This window comes from Neolamprologus multifasciatus, chromosome 8 (genome assembly GCF_963576455.1).
Source record: "Neolamprologus multifasciatus chromosome 8, fNeoMul1.2, whole genome shotgun sequence".
Taxonomy (NCBI): domain Eukaryota; kingdom Metazoa; phylum Chordata; class Actinopteri; order Cichliformes; family Cichlidae; genus Neolamprologus; species Neolamprologus multifasciatus.
This window is the reverse complement of record NC_140446.1, coordinates 152,501-173,114: the sequence shown is the minus strand read 5'-3', so window position 1 is coordinate 173,114 and position 20,614 is coordinate 152,501. Positions and strand designations below refer to the sequence as shown.

The 20,614-nt window shown below is 47.5% G+C and overlaps 1 protein-coding gene and 1 long non-coding RNA gene across 4 annotated transcripts in view; one reads left to right on the top strand and one right to left on the bottom strand.

Moving 5' to 3' along the window:
- The window catches only part of LOC146512000 (uncharacterized), a 192,860-nt gene that overhangs the window by 21,810 nt on the left and 150,436 nt on the right, over positions 1-20,614 (top strand). The window lies entirely within an intron of this gene.
- Positions 863-20,614, bottom strand: part of stxbp4 (syntaxin binding protein 4) — a 70,177-nt gene continuing 50,425 nt past the window's right edge. For 2 of the 3 annotated variants that reach the window (XM_085171116.1, XM_085171117.1), the window contains exons 13-21: positions 19,983-20,079; positions 19,061-19,185; positions 18,013-18,102; positions 17,853-17,918; positions 8,895-9,074; positions 7,484-7,600; positions 7,038-7,087; positions 2,462-2,598; positions 863-2,319 (exon numbers count right to left, since the gene is read on the bottom strand). In XM_085171116.1, the coding sequence (XP_085027242.1) occupies positions 2,306-2,319; positions 2,462-2,598; positions 7,038-7,087; positions 7,484-7,600; positions 8,895-9,074; positions 17,853-17,918; positions 18,013-18,102; positions 19,061-19,185; positions 19,983-20,079 (876 nt within the window). In that variant the 3' untranslated portion in view covers positions 863-2,305. The other variant, XM_085171118.1, reaches the window with a different exon arrangement.

Genomic DNA, 20,614 nt, shown 5'->3' with positions numbered 1-20,614 from the left:
TCTCACACTTTGCATTGTGCTGGGCTCATTAATCATGGATGGCCCCCAGTGGCCCCGCCCCGGTCTGTTAGGTCCAGGAAGGCAATCAGAGCCCGACCTGCTTTGTTGTGGCTGCTGGAGGAAATAAGGAACCTCTGGGAGCTCGGGATTGGCCATTCAGGAGTTTAATTGTCCCATGGCTCTGTGTATTTGCTGGAAACGGTATTCACACCTTGCTTTTCTCTGAACTACCAGAATTTAATCCTCCTACTGAGCTGTGTCCTGGCTCTGTGTATTTGCTGGGGTTAAGAACTGTACAACTAAACATAGGCTTGTGTATTTTCTGGAAATACCTGAGTGCTTTCCCTGAACTGTTCGTTTGTTTTGGGCAGTTACAGAGCTGTGTGAATCTCACAGCTCGGTGTGTTTGCTGGAAACGCTTTAAAAACCCACCCACTCCACCCACTCCAGTTTCTCACCTCGTGTATTTCCTGAATACCTGTCGTTCTCCTCGGCACCACAGCGTACCTGAGGCTTCTCCTTCCTTCTCGGCGAGTATCACCTGGAAACACCCGTGGGAACTACATCCTTGTTCCCGTGACAAACACTTCCTGGTGGTGCATTCAAGGACGCTTGGAGAGTTACCTGACAGAGTGTGTTCTGTGTTTCCTCCAAATAGACTCACTGAATCAAAGCCCTCGTGTCATTTGAGTCTCTTAGTCTTTGATTTTTATGTATTTGTGATCATTTTGAGTCTCCTCTGGTCTTTCTGTCCTCTGTGGTTTACTGCGTCAGCGTGGTGGCCTGAGTGATGCTAATGACATGAATTAAAATGTTGTTGGAAATATTTGAGATAATGGAAGCACAAAATATTCAACAACAGTTCGGTCGTTTCAGAGATTTTAATGTGGGATTTTTTAAACATCTTTTACCCTTAATCTAAAACTTCTGTCAGTCTTTACGTCTCAGACAATTTCACATGAAAAATTATTCCTTTTTAAAAATCTCAGTCGCAGCCCAGCTGTTCAGAGAAAAGCCACGACCGTACGGTTGAGAGCGGCTGATCCTTTTCCCAGAGAACGCCGCGGGATCTGCAGCTTCCGAAAACACAGCAAAACCTCCAAACACCATCGAAGCCCCTGAAGGCCTCTTTAATCCCAGAGTTCCCGTTTTAACGCAGCCTTCGTCCTTCCTGACATGGCGTTCGCGTGCGGGGCGGCGTGCAGGTTTCTCCTCCTGTACTGTTCGATGATGCCTCGCTGGCTAATCTACTGCACAAACACGAGCGTTCAGCCACTCAGACACTAAACACTGAGCAATGAGACAGAAACTACAGTAAGTAATCTACGCTGTGAGCTCGTGGCGGAGCGGCAGCTACATGGCAACCTCATGATACTGTAAGTTTATATTGTTTACACTGTTTGTTAAAGATATTTATTGAGACAGAGGCAGGGCGGGAGTCAAAGGACTACATGAATGTTTTATCCACCCATCAGGTTAATCGTGAGTTCTGGTGCCATTATAACAGGAAATGATGGAAAGACTCAGATGGATTTAAACCAAGAAAGAAATAACGTCTAACTGACCAATAATAAAGCTGCTGTGTGTCTGCATGCCGCCTGTATTTAATGGATGGACCAATATGAACTTTGCATCATCATCATACAGTGATTATTAACATCTATATATTTAAAATGTGACGTCACGTTGAACCTGCGTCGGCTGCTAATTAACGTTCACGTTTTTTTATGCGTTAAAATTTTGTGAAGAATCTGAAAAAGCGCCGCAGAGCCGACCTTTAAATGTTGGCTTTATTCGGATGTTCCTCAGCACTAATTAGCTGATAATGCTAACATTATCAGCTAATGCTAACAGCGAGGGCTGAAAATGGTTACAAACATAAAGTTAATTAGCACTTTGACAAAGAAAGTAATGATATTTAAAGCTGAGTTTGATTACGAATATGAACAATATGAAAACTTTCAGGCAGTTAACAACATGTCATTGTGAATGTGGAGCTGCGGGTTTTGGTTCTCTCATCAAACGTGAAAACATTCATGTAGCCGCTCAGCTTCACAGACGCCTTCATCGAGTGAGTTAACCTGCACCAAACTGTCGTGTTTCCAGGTGAAACACCTGACCCGTCCTGCAGCGAACGCAGGTTAACACGCTGGAATAAAGCTGCTGTTCTGTGTGCAGATGCAGAGTTCTGACACGGCGAGTCCTTCAGCAGGAGCTGAGGAGGTGTTGGGGAGAGAGCGGTGGGGAGCGGCTGGATGCTGAAGTCCGGCCGACATCTCGACGACTTCTCCAACAGTCGGGTCATCTAGAAGCTCAGCACTGAAACAGGGAGGACAGTCGCTCACAGCGGCGGGTCGGCGGGATCGTTTGTTTCGGCTTCATGCGGGGCGGCGCACACAGACAGGAAGTGCAGGAGGAGGAGGACATGCAGACCGGCGTGCGTGGAGCTGAGATCACTTACAGTCGACATCCAGGATGGCTCTGACAGTCCGAGTGAGCTCCTGCGCCTCCTGGGCGAGTGTGGCCGCCGTCCACGGGCTTTTCTTGTAGCGGGGAGCGAGACCTTGAGACGACGCCCCGACTTTGACGTCTCCGGAGCTGCAAACAGAGACAAGGACGAGTCAGAGGTGAAGTAACACAATGATCACTAACTCGGTCTGAGAGGACCTTCGTGGAGGTCGTCTGCGAGCTCACAGACATCCTTTCATAACAAGACCTCAGGACAGGAAGCCCAGAGAGTCCCAAACAGACAACGAAGCCTCGGCAGGTCGTCCTCGCTGAGAGCACTGCGTGTTGCTTCAGGCTTCAAACTCGAGAGTCGAGGGTGAAATGATTGGTTGTGTGATTGGCTGATCAGAGTCCCAGCATGGACTAAAACACAAACCAGCTGCTACCTTCTTCTTTTTCTCCGGCTTATTTCAGGTTTTTTCTGATATTTACTCGGATTTCTAAGAAAACTCACTGACAGAAAAAAACAAACTCAGTTTCCCTTCAATGCAAAAAGTTTTGATTGTAAAAGAAAAGATTGAACTTCACAAGCTGCAGGTTGTTTTCTCCCTGAGATTGCTGATGATGAGGACCTGACCAGACAAAAGAAGCTGCAACGGACTTTGTATTAAACACATTTCAGGTATTTTCATTATTTTCTGGCACATTGAGGATTTCAGCAGAAAGCAGGACATCCATCCGTGTTTCCTCTTTTTATCTCCCTCCCTGTTTCGTTGCTCATACCGAGGCTACTAGCTTGTAGGTGGCGCTCAGCCCTACTTTAGCATTAGCTTCTTTTGAATGTCAGCTGTGTGAAGGTGATTCAAGCGCCTCATCTGGTTTGTTGTTACGGACGTTTCCATGGCGTTTCCTCCCGTTTAGCGGATGTTCTCTTTACTGACAGCGAGGAGCTTCCACGCTAACAGCGTGTTAGCATGTAGCTGTAAGTGTGTGACTTTTTACCTGCACTGCTGTGTTTGTGCTCAATATCAGACGTACGTGAGGCTGACCGAGTGGTGACACATCAGGACTGATTCTGGTCCCAGTCGGTTGATCGGTGCAAACCCTGCAGACGCTGCGTGGACCAAACCGGCAGGTCACTTCCTGCCTCTCACAGCGCCATCCTCCCCCCAGTATGAACCTGCTCCTCCGTCCTCAGGGACATTTCTCTCTGTCAGGCGCTGATGACTAACGACCTTAATAAGACTGATATTCATGATTCAGAAAGTCACCGAGTCGGCATCAATGAGCCTTTATTTCTGACTCAAACCTCACGCCTGCGTCTCTGATCGCCGTCACGGAGGCGCCGGCTGACATTTTAGCTGCCTGGTGGCCCAGAAACAACCAGACAGGTGAATAAAAGGAAAGGCAGGACCCGGTGGGGGGGGGGGTCCCACGGTTATGAAAGACGAGTGGAGGTGTCCCACTGACCTGGACTGAAATAAAAGGAAGCAGGCAGGAGGTGTCCGAGCTGATAACCTGACCGAGTGACCCGATTCACTGATCAGAGTTACACAAGCAGCCAGAAGGAGCCGAGGAAACCACGATGAGGAGGTGATAAGAGGAAAACAGAGAGAGGAGGCAGGAGAAATCGAATAAACACTGAAGAAGAAGAAGAGCTGGGGGGTTAAATTAACGCTGAGAGGAAAAGAAAAGGAAAGATGACAGTAATAAAGGGCACAAGGAAAGATGGAAGACAGCAAAGAAGGAAAGATGGAAGGAGAACAAAAAAATGAGAAAGACAGATGACGGATGAAAGACTTAAGGAAAGTCAGAAATAAGGAAAATGGAAAATAAGGAAAGAAAAGATGGACAGGAAGGAAAGGAAGAGAAACAGGAAAATGTAAAGGAAGGAAAGATGGAGACTGATGGATGGAAATAAGGAGTGAGAGGAGGAGAAATCTGCAGAAAGAAAGTGAGGAAGGAGAGTTAAAATAGAAAAGACACGTACAAGATGAAAAAGGAAAGAACAAAAAAGTAAAAAAGTAGAGGAAAAGGAAGGATAAAAGAATGGAAAGGATAATATGAGGAAGGAGAGAGGAAACAAGGATGAGAGTTAGAAAGGAAATTAGATCAGGAAGTGCTGTAACGTGTGACCTACTCGTCTGTGTTGGTGTCTTTGTGGAAGTTGATCAGATGATTGTTGATAACGAGCACAGAGTGACCTCACACACGCTCCTCGTTTCATAACGCCGCCATCTCACCACCACTCACTGTGGGCGACCATTAACAGGAAGTAACTGCTGTCCTACCTGCACTGAAGTGGGTCAAGCTGGACCGCTGAGTGTGAGAGTGTGTGTGTCTGTGTGTGTGAGCATGAGTGAGTGTGTGAGTGTGTGTCTGTGTGTGTGAGAGTGTGTGTGTGAATGTGTAACCTGGACTAATGGGCTCTGCTCTCAGCTGGATCATTACGTGACAGACTGAGGTGTCGGGGTCGCAGTCACAGTCTATTCACACACACACACACACACTCACACACACACACACACACACACACAGTAACCTGTAAACACACATCATTACATATACTGTGCACGCACACGTGAGCTGTCCTGATGGGTCAAACTGAGCTGTGTGTTTGAAACTTGGTGAACTCAAGTTTCTCTTTCCACCGAACCACCCTGTTCAGGTAAGGACGCACACACACACACACACACACACACACACACACACACACACACACGCTGATGTAAATTCGCACACACAGTAATGAAACATACAGATGAAGGCTGCTTGTTTCTATAGCGACCGCTTTACCAGCTCACACTGAGCAGATTGACTCGTTAGGACGTCCACCGCGTCGCTAACGAACAGCAGGCTCTCAATTATCATCGAACACACAGGTTTGTGATTCAGCTGTCTTTGTGGGCACCCTGAGGACAATAATAATAATAATAATAATAATAATAATGATGATGATGCACTCTCAGGCTCTGTATAAGCCCATCTCAACCAATGACAGCAGAAAGTCAATAAGTTTCAGCGACTAATGTCAAAATAACCGATGAGAGACACCAGGTGAGCAGAGGAAGTGATCAGCTGGTTGCTGGTCGTGGCTGATGGTTTGTCCTTAATGGACTTTCCAGGATGTGGTTGCCTAGGTAACCCTCTAACCTATTTAACACCTCCTCATATGTCTGTCAACAGCTTCTTAATCGCTCGCCACCTGTTAACTTCACATTGCCATTGACTCGTTGTCACTGACTCTCTGTGCTGGTCAGCACGTCACTGCAAACCTGCTGCACATTTACAGCATTACAGTTAGTACTGCACATTAACTACTCTTTCACCCATAGAGTTTACTGCAGTACTTTTGCTATAGTACATTTACTGAATACTAACAGATATAATAATAGTCCCAGATATAAACCTAGTGGGAGTTTCCCCCCACAGAGGGACAAAAGGACCCCCTGATGATCCTCTAATCGCCTGAGCCAAGGTGTGGAACTGGGTGTGGGTCCCAATCAGCCAGAGTTTCGGGTGAGTTCATTGTGAAACCTGGCCCCACCTTATCATGTGATGTCCTGAGGTCAGATGGCCCTTCCTTTACACATGTAAAGGAAGCACTCAAAACGTGCGGCTATCCTAAATGGGCGTTTTTAAAGTCAGCAAAGAGGCACAGAAAAGAAGATCAGACACCAGCGAGGGAGGATAAGAAGGACGCAACAACATTGTCATCCCCTATGTAGCCGGTGTATCAGAGAAACTCAGGAGGGTTTTCTCCAAGCATGACATCCCGGTGTACTTCAGACCCAGCAACACGCTCAGACAAAAACTGGTTCACCCGAAAGACAAAACGCCAAAACACAGACTTAACAATGTGGTGTATGCTGTACAGTGCAGCAAGGAATGCCCAGACCTCTACATTGGAGAGACCAAACAGCCACTTCACAAGCGCATGGCACAACACAGAAGAGCCACCTCCACAGGACAAGACTCAGCTGTCCATCTGCATCTAAAGGTCAAAGGTCACTCTTTCGAGGATGCCAATGTTCACATTTTGGACAGAGAGGACAGATGGTTTGAAAGAGGAGTGAAAGAAGCATCTATGTCCACTGTGAGCGACCATCTTTGAACAGAGGCGGGGCTTACGACACCAACTGTCTGCCATCTATAATCCAGTTTTGAGATCCTCCCCAGACGCCTTAACGCCCACTCACACCCTGGGCCATCTGACCTCAGCATGATAAGGTGGGGCCAGGTTTCACAATGGGCTCACCCAAAACTCTGGCTGATTGGGACCCACACCCAGTTCCACACCTTGGCTCAGGCGATTAGAGGATCATCAGGGGGTCCTTTTGTCCCTCTGTGGGGGGAAACTCCCACTAGGTTTAAATCTGGGACTCTCCACCATTTGACCTTAGAACTGAAGAAGCTTCTCGGATGAAGGTGAAACGTCTTCAAGTAACTTAAAGAAGTCCAGACGCTTTTCTTTGCAAGCTCCTTTGACCACAAGGTGAAACGTTTACAATGGTTCTCACAAGGATATATTTACAAGAACACACACACACACACACACACACACACACACACACACACACACACTCTACCTGTAGCTCTTCGGGGGGCCGTGACCTTCGAGTAGGAACTCCTGAACATTCTGCAGAAACAAACAAACAAAAAGGAAGGTTGTTTGTTTTCTTCCTTGTCTTTTATTTTGGTTTCCAGCTGCACCAAACAATTATTTCATAAACAGAAATAATCCTGCTGAAAACATCTTTTCATGTAAAACGTCTCCTCGTATGAGAGTTATCTGAAGGCCATTATTTTCTCTGTCGACAGTCAACACTGATGAAAGGATCTGATTTCAAACCCACAGCAGCAGCGAGCGCATCTCTTACTTCTCCCTCTGTGATCTCAAAGCTCATTGGTTCCTGCTTTTAAAGATGACCTTTGCCATTTGGGCCAATGGGAGTCTTTCCCCTACAAACAATGACTGTGAATGAAACTATTTTTGAGAGTGTGGCTGTATCGTGATGTCTGAAAGCAGGTTTACCTCCACAAAACTCAGCAGTTTTCCCGTTGACATCTCGAAACCCTTTTTGGCCGCCTCGCTCTTCCGCAGCTGACACTCCAGGACGGCCGCTCGCTTCTTCAGCTCGTCCGACTCCTCCTGAGATCAAAAACATTCAGATTCTGGTCATTTATCATCTTCGTCTCCTCGCGTTTCCATCTCCATATTTTTTAATGCTAAACCCTAATGGAGTTTATTTATCTCGCGTTGGCCTGCGCTCGTCCTCTGCATGTCTCTTTGCTCTGATTGGTCGACTTCTGGAAGTCCGTCGAGTACCATCTTTTCCGAAGTGACCCGTGTACCGGACAGCCTGATGGGAATAGAGGACTGGTTCCATCTGGGGACACGTCACGTCTTGTGCACTTCCTGTTTCACATCTCGTCCTTTAAAGAAAGTAGTCCTTACTTCCTGCCCACAGTTTTTCCCACTGGGATCACCTGCTGAGTTACCCCCCCTCAGGTGTCACCGCTTCCTCCCTGTCTGTTTAAATACTCAAGCTTCTCTTCAGTAAACAAAAAGCTCATTTGTGGCTCCTGTTTCTGCTTTAAGTGTAACTGGCTGTCCAACCTTTTCAGTTCCCTTTTTAAAACGATCATAAATATGTTAAATTAAAAGCAGTGGAGCTGGCGACCCTGAAACAGGTCATTTAACTGTAAAGTAGTGTTCGATGAACTGGTTCACGGAGACTAAAGCAGACACCACAAACACAGGCAGGAGCCAAAGAGGCCAAACATCTTACAGAAGTCTCATTTCCTGTGCTTGTCTTGGGTGCGTGACGAGTAAAAGCCGTTAATGAAAAGTGTTTGCATGCAGTCGTGCTCCGGACAAAAGCTCTTTGTTTCCAGCACTTTTGTTTCTTTCTGCAGACTTTTGTTTTGTGCTGATGGCTCAGAGAAACAATGCTGAGCGGATTTCTGCAAAACCTACGTCAGAGAGGGAAGCGGCTCTGTCACCAAATACACCTGACCCACATTCAGGCCTGAAGACGAAAGACGGACCTGGAGGGGGAGCAGCGATAACCACCAAAAAGCCTGTGTTTTTAATATTCATTGTTCCCGTGTTGAAGAAGAAGCCCAGGCTGCAAACATGCTGCAGTAATAGAAAAACCATTACATAACTGAAAGGTTGCTGTTTTTTCACTATCATCATAGAAATGTTTGATTTTACGATGACTCAACATCTTTGTAGTCTTGGGTCAATGGCTTTGATTGGTGGCTGGTTGGACGGTGCAGTCAGCTGCCTTCCTGCTTCCTCATCCTTCCAGTTTTATAAATGTGCCAAATAACTGAAGCTGAAAATGGTTTCACACATAATCTAGAGAAATAAAAGTACTGACCGGGACAGCAGCTCTGCTTGGTGCCTACCATAAACTGATCCATGTGGTGTGAGTCACCTTGTTGGCTGATGCCTGGTGCTCCATCCTCTGAGTCTTCAGCTCTGCGATCTCAGCCTCCAGCAGGTGGATCACCTCCTCATAGTCCATCTCCATCCCTCTGGCCTGCTTCTGGGCCGCCTCGGCCAGCTGGATTCGAGTCCTCAGAGCTCGGCTCTCCTCCATGCTGTGTTTCACTTCCTGTCAGAAAGAGTGGAGGAAGAGGAGAGGAGGAGGATGGGGTAGAAGGAGAACATGAGGGATTACTCGGCAGACTTTCAGTGGTGCTTTCAGGCCCTGCTCAGTGCTTTTGACAGGCCTCCCAGGTGGTCGTGCCATGATTTGGGATTCGTGGTGTCAGGATGAGTTAGTGTGATCTTTGCTGTGGCCTCGGGATGTTTCTCTGAATCAGCAGGCCGTGCAGTCGAGTCCCAGCAGGCCTGTCAGCGCTCAGCATACCTCTGTCTGTGATAAGGTTACCTACGGTTGGAGAGCAGCATTATCATCGAAACAATAAAACAAACCTCCATCTGGTGACAAAGATCGATCAAACTGTTGATGAACGCTCACAGCACTAAACCTTGATCTGGATTTTTACCAGCAGCTGACACCATGAATAGATCAGGAAAATGTGAAAGCAAGGAATTTCTCACTGACATTAACCCCATCATTAGAAATAATGCAGGTTTGAGGCACGTAATCATCGGCTTCACTTTGAGATCTGTAAGCTACAACCAAGATCCAAAAGCCATGAAATCCAAGTAAACTAGCAGTGAACAGGAGAACGATGGAAACTGCGAAACAGGAAAGACTTCTTAGAAAGTCAGACTAAAGGACCAGATGAAGTCGAGACAGAATGAGGAGCAGAAAAAAAGTTTTCAATGTCTTTAAATTGACTTTAATGTGCAATTTAATGTGTAATTTTTATAAAACTAGGTTAAAATAAACCTCCAATCATTTAAAACAACACTGACACTTATAAACTTTCCATCAATGCAGTTTATGAGATGCTAATTCATTTTATTTATTTCACATCAACAGTCGGCTCAGCGTGCACGTTATTGTAAGTTAAAACCCCTACAGTACTACAGATAATCAGACAACCCCTGTGAGCAGCACTTTGGCAACAGTGGGAAGGAAAAACTCCCTTTGAACAGGAAGAAGCCTCCAGCAGAACCAGGCAGGAAAGCAGTCCTACATATTTGTGCATTAAGTGCACTGAAGAGCGTTTCCCGATCAAGGTCCCTCACAGTGTTACCGGAGGCCGAGGTCACGCCCTGCAGAGTGAGCAGAATCTACCAGCCGTCAGCATCAGTAGACGTTATCCTCTGAGGACCATGAATACCACTAGAACATTTCATGACGGTGCATTGACCAGGTGCTCAGTGAGCACTGCAGTCGCTGTGAAGACTCAGACGTGTCTGTGCAGTCACACCGTCAGCATGAGTAACGCTCGAGCTAAAAATAAAACGACAGGTCATCGTCACTTTTTGGCAGGTTGTTTTTGTTGGAATGAGCTCTTATTGTTTGATTGTGTGTTTTAAGAGCGAGGCCGGGCCCGACTGACTGGCTGGCGCTCTCTTACGTAACAATGCTGGAACAAAAACAAGACACAAGCTTACTTCATGTCCTCGTCTCACTCATGGCTAATTATTTTTCAACGGAGCTACAAAACGTCAGCACTGTGCCCGATCTGAACTCTGCAAAAACCACAAAGCCACATTCAGTCAGGTCAAAGTGAACAAGGCTGGGCTCTGTGGACCAGCAGCATTTTAAACACACACCTTTCACCAGCTCAGAGTGACGCTGACATGCAAACACACATTTTTACTCCTGTGTCAAACAGAGTGTGAACGACAGCTGTGTAACAATGAGTCACCGATGTTTCTAAACCTGTTCGTTTCTCTACAGAAGCGAAGCACAACAAATGCTGCCTCAATTTTAGTCATATTTCAGTTGCAGCTTTTCATTCACAGTGAAGCCCAAACTCTTCGTCCACTTATCCACCTCCTGCAGCCATAGCTGGACTGGCTATAAATAAAAACGAAAAATCACCATCGGCCCACCGAGCAAATGCCCGGTGGGCCGATGGTGATTTTTCGTTATATTTTTTTATAACTGTATAAACAATGAAAGGTGGTGGATTGGCCAGATGCTGGTCGGTGTGTAAAAATAACTCAGTTGTTTGGTGGTGGCTGTGGCGGAGCTTCCTCAGAGGCCAGCAGGTGGATGAGGGAAAGGCAGGAGGAGGAGAGACCCGAGGCAGCTGCCGGTCCAAGTGTCAGGTGAACTGAACTTCAGGTAAGAAGTTATGAGCTGCAGTCTATCTGGTCAGATATAAACCAAGTTTAGTTTATTTTCGTTGTGCTGACTTTTTACAGTCAGTTACAATAACTCGTACTGCGTGAGCTAGCATGACGGAGTTTCTATACAGCTGGGTGGTGCTATGATGTTACTGATAGTGAACTTTATTTTATTCATAAGGTTAATTATTAGAGTTTCCAACCGTCCTGTAAAAAGACAGAATTGTCCCGCATTCAGAGAAAATATTACGTGTTTCGTGTTGAGGAGAAAAGGAACAGTTTGTCCCAGACTTCAGCTACAATGAAAAAGACACAAAGCTGGAGTTATTCTGCGTCTTTGCTGCACAGCTGCCTCTTCTTCTCTCATTCTCTCCCCTCCCTCTCCCGTTTCTACTTCAATCATGAAACTGATCAATGATCAGGTGATCGTCTCTCTTGTTTGTTTATCACTTTGCGCCAGAAAGAGGAAACCAGCTGATGTTGCGCTAAACAACAGCAGCACGTTTAAGCTTGATCAGCTGTTGTTAGCATTTATTTAATATTAATTTCTAGTATCAGCTGATGTTTGCTGGAGCCACAGCTGTAAAGCTGCTGGTCATGATGGTTTGGATATGTGGTGAGAGGGAAACATGAAGATGAAACCAGGAGATGTCCTTACTGAATCATCAGAGCTGAACAGCTGATGGAGAAACAGGTTTACCTTTTAGGTGACATGGATGAGTTAAAGTTATGAACTGTTTCTGAGAGACTAATAACACCAGGATCCTTTTCTAAGTAGCTGACAGCTGGTAACTGTGCAGGGGCGGCGGGTCTAGCAAAGTGTTGCCAGGGGGCAGGTAGGGCATTAACAGGGAGAGGGGGGCACAAAGAAATACTTTCTTACTCTCATTAAAATGTCTCACTGTTATTAAATAGTTATCTGAATCTTACAACCAAAGTTTTTATCTGATGTACAACGTATAGAAATCATACATATACCAACAAGGCTGTACATCACTGTCACAGCGTTTGTTTTCATTCAAAGGCTTTATGGTTTTTCCTGTAATACCTGGGGGGCTGGTCTCTAGTCAAAATGCCCGGGCCGATTTTTTGTCCCAGTCCAGCCCTGCCTGCAGCTCTAAGAGTGAGATACGAGTAAGAGCTCACAGACCAGCTAAAGGACATCATTTCCTGCCCCAAGGCCAGTTGGACAAACACCAACGAGGCACCCGGAGGAACCCTGGTCAGACACCCAAACCACCTCCACTGACTGAAGTCCCAGAAATCCAAGCTACACCCTTCAGAGGAAGCTTGTATGTCTCTCAGCTCGTTGCTATGGGTGCAGAGTGCGCAGGCATCACCCCAACGCTCGCCCGGGAAACCCCGAGACACTCCTGTAGTTTCAGCAGGAACCACTGCCAGAGTGGGCGCTCCACCTCTCCATGCTGACCACCGTGGCCTCAGACTTGGATGAAACCCATGAGAAATTTGTAGCTCCTTGTTCGATAAAGCAAACAGGAACACGTCACAACTCAAGCTACGTAGATGAATAAAAGCACTACAGGCCAGAGGGAAATATGTGCTGGCATACGGGCCCAGCGGGGCTCTGACCCCATGTGATCTTTGATGCAGAGGGAGAGCCCGTCTGTACCGTGGAGGTTATGTAACTCTCAGGGCAGTGAAACAGACACCAGCAATAATTAGACACTCATAACTGGAAGCAACCACTCCCAGTACAGTTGGCACACTGGCAGCCAGTAACTGTAACCCTGCAGCGCTGAAATAAACACGGTAAACTGATCTTTGGTGGCACTAACAGATCACAGTGAACACTGAGTTTTGTCACAACACCAGAAACACGGCAGGATTTCACCGGGCAGCATGCAAAACACCACGGGGGCCCAAAACTCCCCCTCATGTAAAGATACTCAAGAAATATATTTATCTGCTATAATGAGAACAAATTGTCTGAAACTGAGGGTTTACTGAGCTCTGAGTGCCTGAGATCACACACACACACACACACACACACACACACACACACACACACACACACACTCGAGGCAAAGAGGAAGCAGACTGGGGAGAATTTGGCAGCTCTCATCCTCCTGCTGCGACATCATATGCAGTGGAAGCTAACAGAACACACAAGGAGTAAATGCAGTGATTTATGAACAAGATTCTGAAATGCTGGACACACACACACACACACACACACACACAGAGTGTGTGTCATCCATCTGTTACCTCCAATTTTCTCTAGTAATTAAAAAATCTGCCGTTTCAAGAATGAGGTTTATGTTCATGTCCAGCACTCCAGCTCCGTGGGGACCAATCTCAGGCTTTAACCTTTGGAGCGAGGACATTAATGGAAAGTAGGGACATCAAGCAAAAGTAATGAATTGGTTTTTTTGTTGAATGGGGAAAGTTTTGGGGAAAAAAAAATTTTTTTTGGAAACTTTGAAAAAATGTCTTACTGGGAGACTTCAACGCTTATCTGGTCACCAACAGTGAGACATGGAGGGGCGTGACTGGGAGGAATGGCCTCCCAGGTCTGAACCCCAGTGGTGTTCTGGTACTGGATTCCCGTGCAAACCACAGTTTGTGCATAAAAACACCATGTTGGTGTCCATAAGTGCACGTGGCACCAGGACACCCTAGGCAGCAGGTCAATTTTGAGATGGTATCATCAGATCTGATTGCGATGGAAGGTGCCTAAACATATGAGCACCTTTTCCATAAGTACCTACTCGATCGACTCACCACAGCTCAACTCAGATCGAGTGATTTTACATCGCATATGACACGAACGCTACAACAAAGGTGGACATTGAGGCAAGAATATACCTGCTGCTCGGTCTGTGGCTTTTCGCCAGACTTGGGGACCATAGCGTCGTTTCTTGGAGCCATTTCCCTCATTGCCGGGTTTCAAAAATGGCAGTTTTGATTTTCATGAACGAGATGCTCTCATGACTTATTGAGTGACGCCACTGACCAGCCAATTAGCAGCATACAGTCTGACGACATCACATTTTAGTACCTGCTTGAATCGCTTTGGAACCCCGAGCGACCAGGTACTAAAATAGCACCTGGTACCAGGAACTACACCCAATGGAAAATCCTGAAAACTGTGGTGAACCGAGGAAAGTCAGTCCGAGTAGGGGCTTAAGTAGGTGTGCGTTGGGAACTCCTGGCAGAGTTGAGATCTTCAACTTCCACCTCTGGAAGCTTTGACAGCATTCCAAGGGAGGCTGGGGACATTGAGTCTGAATGGACCATGGTCAACACCTACACTGCTGAAGCTGCTGCGCTACGGCTACAAGGAGGTTGGTGCCTGTCGTGGTGGTAACCCCCTCACAGGTGAGGGGAACGGCTGAAGAAGAAGCACTATCCCGCTGGGATACCCTGTGGGACTTTGGAGGCAGCCAATAGGACCGGCATGGCTGTGGATGTTTTAGGGCTGTAATGGTTGACACGCCTCTACAATGTTGCGTGAAGATCAGGAGCGGTACCTCTGGATTGGCAGGCTGGGGTGGTGATCTTTAAGAAGTGGGACTGGAGGGTGTGGGGAGAGTCCATGCCAGGATGCTAGATAGTCCGTCTCTCTGAGGGTTCTGTGGGAGGTGCTTCGGGAGTAATGGGTGTCCTTATACAGCTGTTCAAAGAGCTGGATCCACATAGCCGGCAATAAGTAGAACTCGTTCCTGGTGGGTGTTGAACTCCGCCAGGCCTTCCCTTTGTCTCCGCTTCTGTTCATAATTTGTATGGACAGAACTTTTAGCCGTAGCCATGTGGAGGAAGGCTTCCACTTGGTCGGTGTCAGAATCGTCTCTGCTTCTTGCAGATAACGTGGTTCTGTTGGCTTCATCAGGTGGTGGCCTCCAGCGTGCAGTGGAATGGTTCGCAGTCGAGTGTAAAGCCATGGGAGTGAGAATCAACATCTCCAAGTCTGAGGCCCCATGGGAGACCCAGGAGAGATTACATCTCGGCTGGCCTGGAAACGCCTTGGTGTTGGAGGAGGAGGTTGCCTGATGAGAGGGTAGTCTGGGCCTCTCTGCTTCAGCTGCCCCGCGAACTGGCCTCAGACAAAAAAAAATTGGATAGATGGAGGAATGATGGAAACAACTTTCCATCATTCCTCCAATCTGTCATGGCTAACAGATGGATTCAAGCGCAGACAGCGTTCTGCAAAAAGGTGACAATTTATTAACACGAGTGACACCACATTGATTTGTATGGACAGTGAGTGGGGTAGGTGTCCAGGGGATGGAGGGGAGGGAAATCCTGAATCCTTCTGGCCTCACTACAGCACAGGACACGTTAACACCCTCCTCACGCAGCGTACACAAGCTGTAAATTTACAGATTGTTCTATTTAAGGCTGCTCCGTGCAGATTAAAACATTAACAACATTATTACTGCCAAAATGCTAACGAGACCAAAACCAGAGGGTGATGTCATGGTGACTACATCCATCTTTTATATACAGGCCATGCTTCACTCGTGCCCTCATCATAAAGAACATAATTACTGGGTTTACATGAAACCACGGTCCACGGGCAGGGTGATAACATCGCTGTGCATGAATGTCCTCGTGTAATAATGGAGTCCAACATGAATGCAAGTCTTTTCTTTGTGCCTCTGGAGGACATCGTTTACTGTAATTTGTGCTCACAGTAGCGCGACACGCTGTCCAACAACACAGTCTGACCATCAGAGCAGAGTGGCTCAGAACTGGGACACTCTGGCTGGTAAAATTAGACTCCTGGATGGTTTCCAGTGTAGAGTGTCCACTAAGTGTGGAGATGAGTGTGAGTGTGTGTCTGTGTGTGTGTCTGTGTGTGTGTGGTGTATGGTTTGGTAACTAATGGATCCCAGCGTGAGCTCTCTTCCCTCCAGCTGTGGCTTCAGGGGGGCCCGAGGGGCTCTGAGAGGCCCCCCGTCTTAAAGGCTGACTTCCATCTCTAATGAAGGAGCATGTCAGCCCGCTCTCCTCCGCCCGCCTGCTCGCTCTCCAGAAAAGGCAGCATAATGGAAGAAAGTCCCTCGCTGTGCACAAGCTGTACAGCCTGGCAGTGCGCGGCGGAACAAAAGAGCAGCGGCCGGTCCCGCTTCTACCCAGACCAAAGGTTTTTGTGCTCCCTGAGAAACGACACTCACATTTGCACCGACGGCTGCTTCCTGCTTTGTTTGACGGTTATGTAATAATAACATAACGTCTCCATCTCGAAGCTGGAGGCTGCGCTGAGCCGGTAAAATGCCACGCTCAGACAAAGGATATTAAAAGCACTTCAGCTTATTCAGGAGCACCAACGACTCACACCTCCAACGACTTTTACTGACAAGCAGACACAGTTTGCGAAACAGGCGGAACCTGGATCAGATTATAATAATAACAATAATGATGTCCAGGTGATTTATCTGCATGCAAACACAGTGTGAGTGTGGAAGTGACTCCAGCCTGGAAACCTGATCAAATCCTCCCTCAGAGGATTAAAGGCTGTCAGCTTAATTCAGCTGTGCAGGTTTGTTAAATATGCAGGCAGCGCTGAAGCTGGCAGTCGTGATCTGCGCCCTGATGTGACTTACTGCAGGCAGCCAGGACACGTCTGAGCCGCTAACGTTGCTGAAAACCTGCTTTTATACCAGGACAGACGACAGAGACGCAAAGTAGACTTCAGAATATTTTAAAGTGTTCTTAGAGTTTGAGTCGATACAGTGCTCAGCACCTCAGGTGCACACTGAAGTGGTACTGCATTCCTTCTGATGGTCAGCAGGGGGGCGTTTCCCCTGGATGCTCATTAGCATGGTCAATGTTTCTAATAATGAAGCCACTGGATGAACAGACTGCTCAGTTCCACACAGTTTTTTTACTCTTTTAACTGTATGATGTCATAGATGGGAGATATCCCAGGACCCACCCATTGTTGTTCGCAATGGGCGGGGCTAAAATAACCTGTTTCAACTGAGGGCCTGCACCAAGGCCCAGAATCACATAAAGAATGATTATTATGAGCTGTGTGTCATGCAAAGCTGCTCTGGCAGAGTCCAAGAAGAAAAAGGTTTCACTATGAAAAAGCAAAGAACAGAAAAAGTCCAATGTCTGCAAACCTGCCAACACTCGGCGAGAAGCTAAAGGCGCGACTGCAGAGCAGGAAGCGAACGCTCAGCTCTGCGTCCTCCTCATTTCTGCTCCTCGGGTCTGAAACTCAGATAAGGAAACGCCCCATCGGCCTTTGTTGTTATGGTGCACTTGTCGGCTAAATGTAGATATTGATTGATTTATGCAACCGAGCGGGAGCGAGAGAGGCCGAGACCCTTCAGCTCTGAATCACAACAAACACAATGTGGGGAGGAGGAGGAGGAGGAGGAGGAAGAGGAGCTATTCTAGAGCCCAAAATAAAAAAAGATTCAACACGGGGCTCACAGTCCTCCCACACACACACACACACACACACACAGACACACACAGACACACACACACAGACACACACAAGCTCTTTATCATCACACCTGCAGGTCGGTTTGTGTGTGTGTGTGTGTGTGTGTCTGTGTGTATGCAGGGCTCCACCTGCTGATCACACCTCGTCTCACACACACTCCTGACTCCAGCCTCCACCACAGCCACTGACCAACACATGACCTGTGTCTGACTTTTCACACATGTGCACAGGTGGGATGCAGCAGGCGTGACTCACCTGTTTGACCTTGCTGAGCTCCTCCTCCATCTGATGGTGGACTCTCTGAGACTCGACCAGCTGCTCCTGCAGATCAGAACGGACACTTTAGAATATTTACTGAAGCGACTTTTCTTTGGATACGATTGAATTCTACATAGTGACTCAGGTGTGAGTCTACCTGCAGCCTCTTGATCTCCCTCAGAGCCTCGATGTGCTCCTTCCTGAGCCGCTCCATCTCCTCCAGGTCCTCTGAGTCCGACAGTGACGGCTGCACAAACACACAAACACATCAGAAACGATTCGTTAGCATCTCGTTAGCGTGAGCGTCAGGCTGAAAGTGCCGTAACTGATGAAGAGCGAGTGAAAGCAGCGCATTGAGGCTCGTGTGACGATGACCTGAACATTAATTACACCTGTATCCTCTCACAGATGCAGCTGCTGCTGCTCTCAGGTCCACCGAACCTGTGTGACCCTGTGTGACCCCAGCACAGCACAAGCTCTGCTGATAGGACCCTGCTGTTCAATGACAGCGTCCACAGTGGAGTGGACGCGGAGTCATCACGTGCTCCTGTTCACCTGGATGATCCTCAGCCTGATTCATTACTAAGATCCCACCTGCTGAATCCAGGTGATCTCAGAAACCACCAGCAGTGAGTCCCCATTGACTCCCATATTAAACCTTTACAGCAGGGTTTGTTCTGTTGGAGACTTTGGGAGCATTTTTAGTGACATCATCTGATGACATCATCACTCATACTGCACTAACAGACGTATAAATAAAGCGACTGCTCACCACGTCCACGTTTTTTATTTTGTTTATAATCAGCAAAGTAAAACTGGAGCTTAAAGGTCACTTTTTTATTCTAATAAACGATAAAAATAAACAAGCAGAATCGATCCCGTTAGAAACACAGGCAGCATCATTCCCACCCACACCTTCTCCAGGTGTTCACTGCTCTGTTGCTGTGACTCCACCCTCTCTGTAGGACTGACTGACACTGATGACCCCCCCACACCCCCACATACTTTAACATACTGTAATATTCTACAAACACTGTACTGAAAACTGAAAACTGTGTATTTAGTTTTTCCTGAAGGCTGCATATACGTGCATACATACAGGAGTCACTCAGCATCTTTTCTGTGAGTTTAAAGTAAATACAGTTAAAAGTTGTTTATAAAGGTCAGTAACTGTGTGACATCACACGTGTGCTGCACGCTCCTACCCTCGGGTCGCTGGGCGACTCCAGCAAGCTGAACAGGTCGTCGGACGTGAAGCGAGACCCGGGCTGCGTGACGCCCAGCTCCTCCAGCTGAGGCTTGAACAGCTCCTTGATCAGGCTCTCGAAGTCTGGGAACAGAAAACAGACACGAGCGCTCAGCAGGAGGCAGAACGCCAACCCGAGCCTCTCTGAGGCCGAAGCAGCGACCAAACCTGCAGATCTGCGTCCTGCACTTGACTTTCATCTTCAACGCTGCCGCGCCACATCACCAAGCCCCCTTTAAACTGTGCAAACAGTCAATGAAAACACGATATGGATCATCTCTGAGTCAGTCATGTGACCACACCGTTTTTATTCCACGAACAGTGAGATTACTGGATCCCCTCTGTGTGTGACGGTGACGACCTGACTCAGAAGAATTCAGTTCAAACAGCTGCTCCAACAGCAGCAACAGTTTCTACGTTTCTGCTCTGATGTCATTTTATTGTTTCTACTGAAGCTCTCTGCTTTTCCTTCACTTTTTCAAACAGTGCAATAAAACCCACAAAGCAGAGTAAAAGCTCTGAGTTAAGTGAGCAGAAAGTGTGCAAAGCTCGAGTCACTGCGACGTCAGAAGAATCGAGTCCCAGTTTCCCAGGTGAAACCGCCGAGGGCACAAAGGAGGGAAGGAGGCGAGTAAAGCGAACGCAGGAGAAACAAACTCCAGATAAAAACATCCAACAAGGACACAACAGGAAACCTGACTGCTGGAGACCAACATGGTCCAAACACAGCAGCACATCGGTTTACCTCAGAGCTTAAAACCTTCAACCATGAAAAGAAACAAGAGCTAAATACAAATAAAAGAAGTACATGATGCACTGCACAGGTGTGAGGGTGAGGGACACCTGCAGGAGGACAGGTGAGCTGAGCGGTGATGTCTCACCTGTGAAGGCCACCGTCCCAGCTGGATCAGCTCGCAGTCTGGACCGGAGCGTCTGCCGCTGAGCGTCGGAGGGCTTCAGGCCAATCAGCTCCAGAGCCTGGACACACACACACACACGCACGCACACACACACGCACGCACGCACACACACGCACGCACGCACGCACGCACGCGCGCGCACGCACGCACGCACGCACGCACGCGCACACACACGCACGCACACGCACACACACACACACACACACAGATCGATACACAGCTCACATGGTGCAAACACACACTGACAAACAGCCGCTGACCAATGAGAAGAGAGTATCGGCTCATGAATTGGTTCAGCTACACTCTGTGTGTTGTGTTGTGTTGTGATGAAGTACACAAACACATTTTGTGTTTGGTTGGATTTGGGAACAAAAAGGTTTTTCCTCTGAAGGGTGAAGTTGAACGAAGCTGATGTTCGTGGCGTTCCCGTCAGCGTGCAGGGAAATCATCACCTCGTGCTGTCACACTCTCGATAGTTTCTGTGCAGATTTACGTGTTTGGTTGTTTTCTTGCCTCCTGGTTGGTTCATCCTGCTGACTCTGCTGTTTCAACGTCAGCGTGAAGCGTTCAAAGGTGCGAATCACAAACACTCA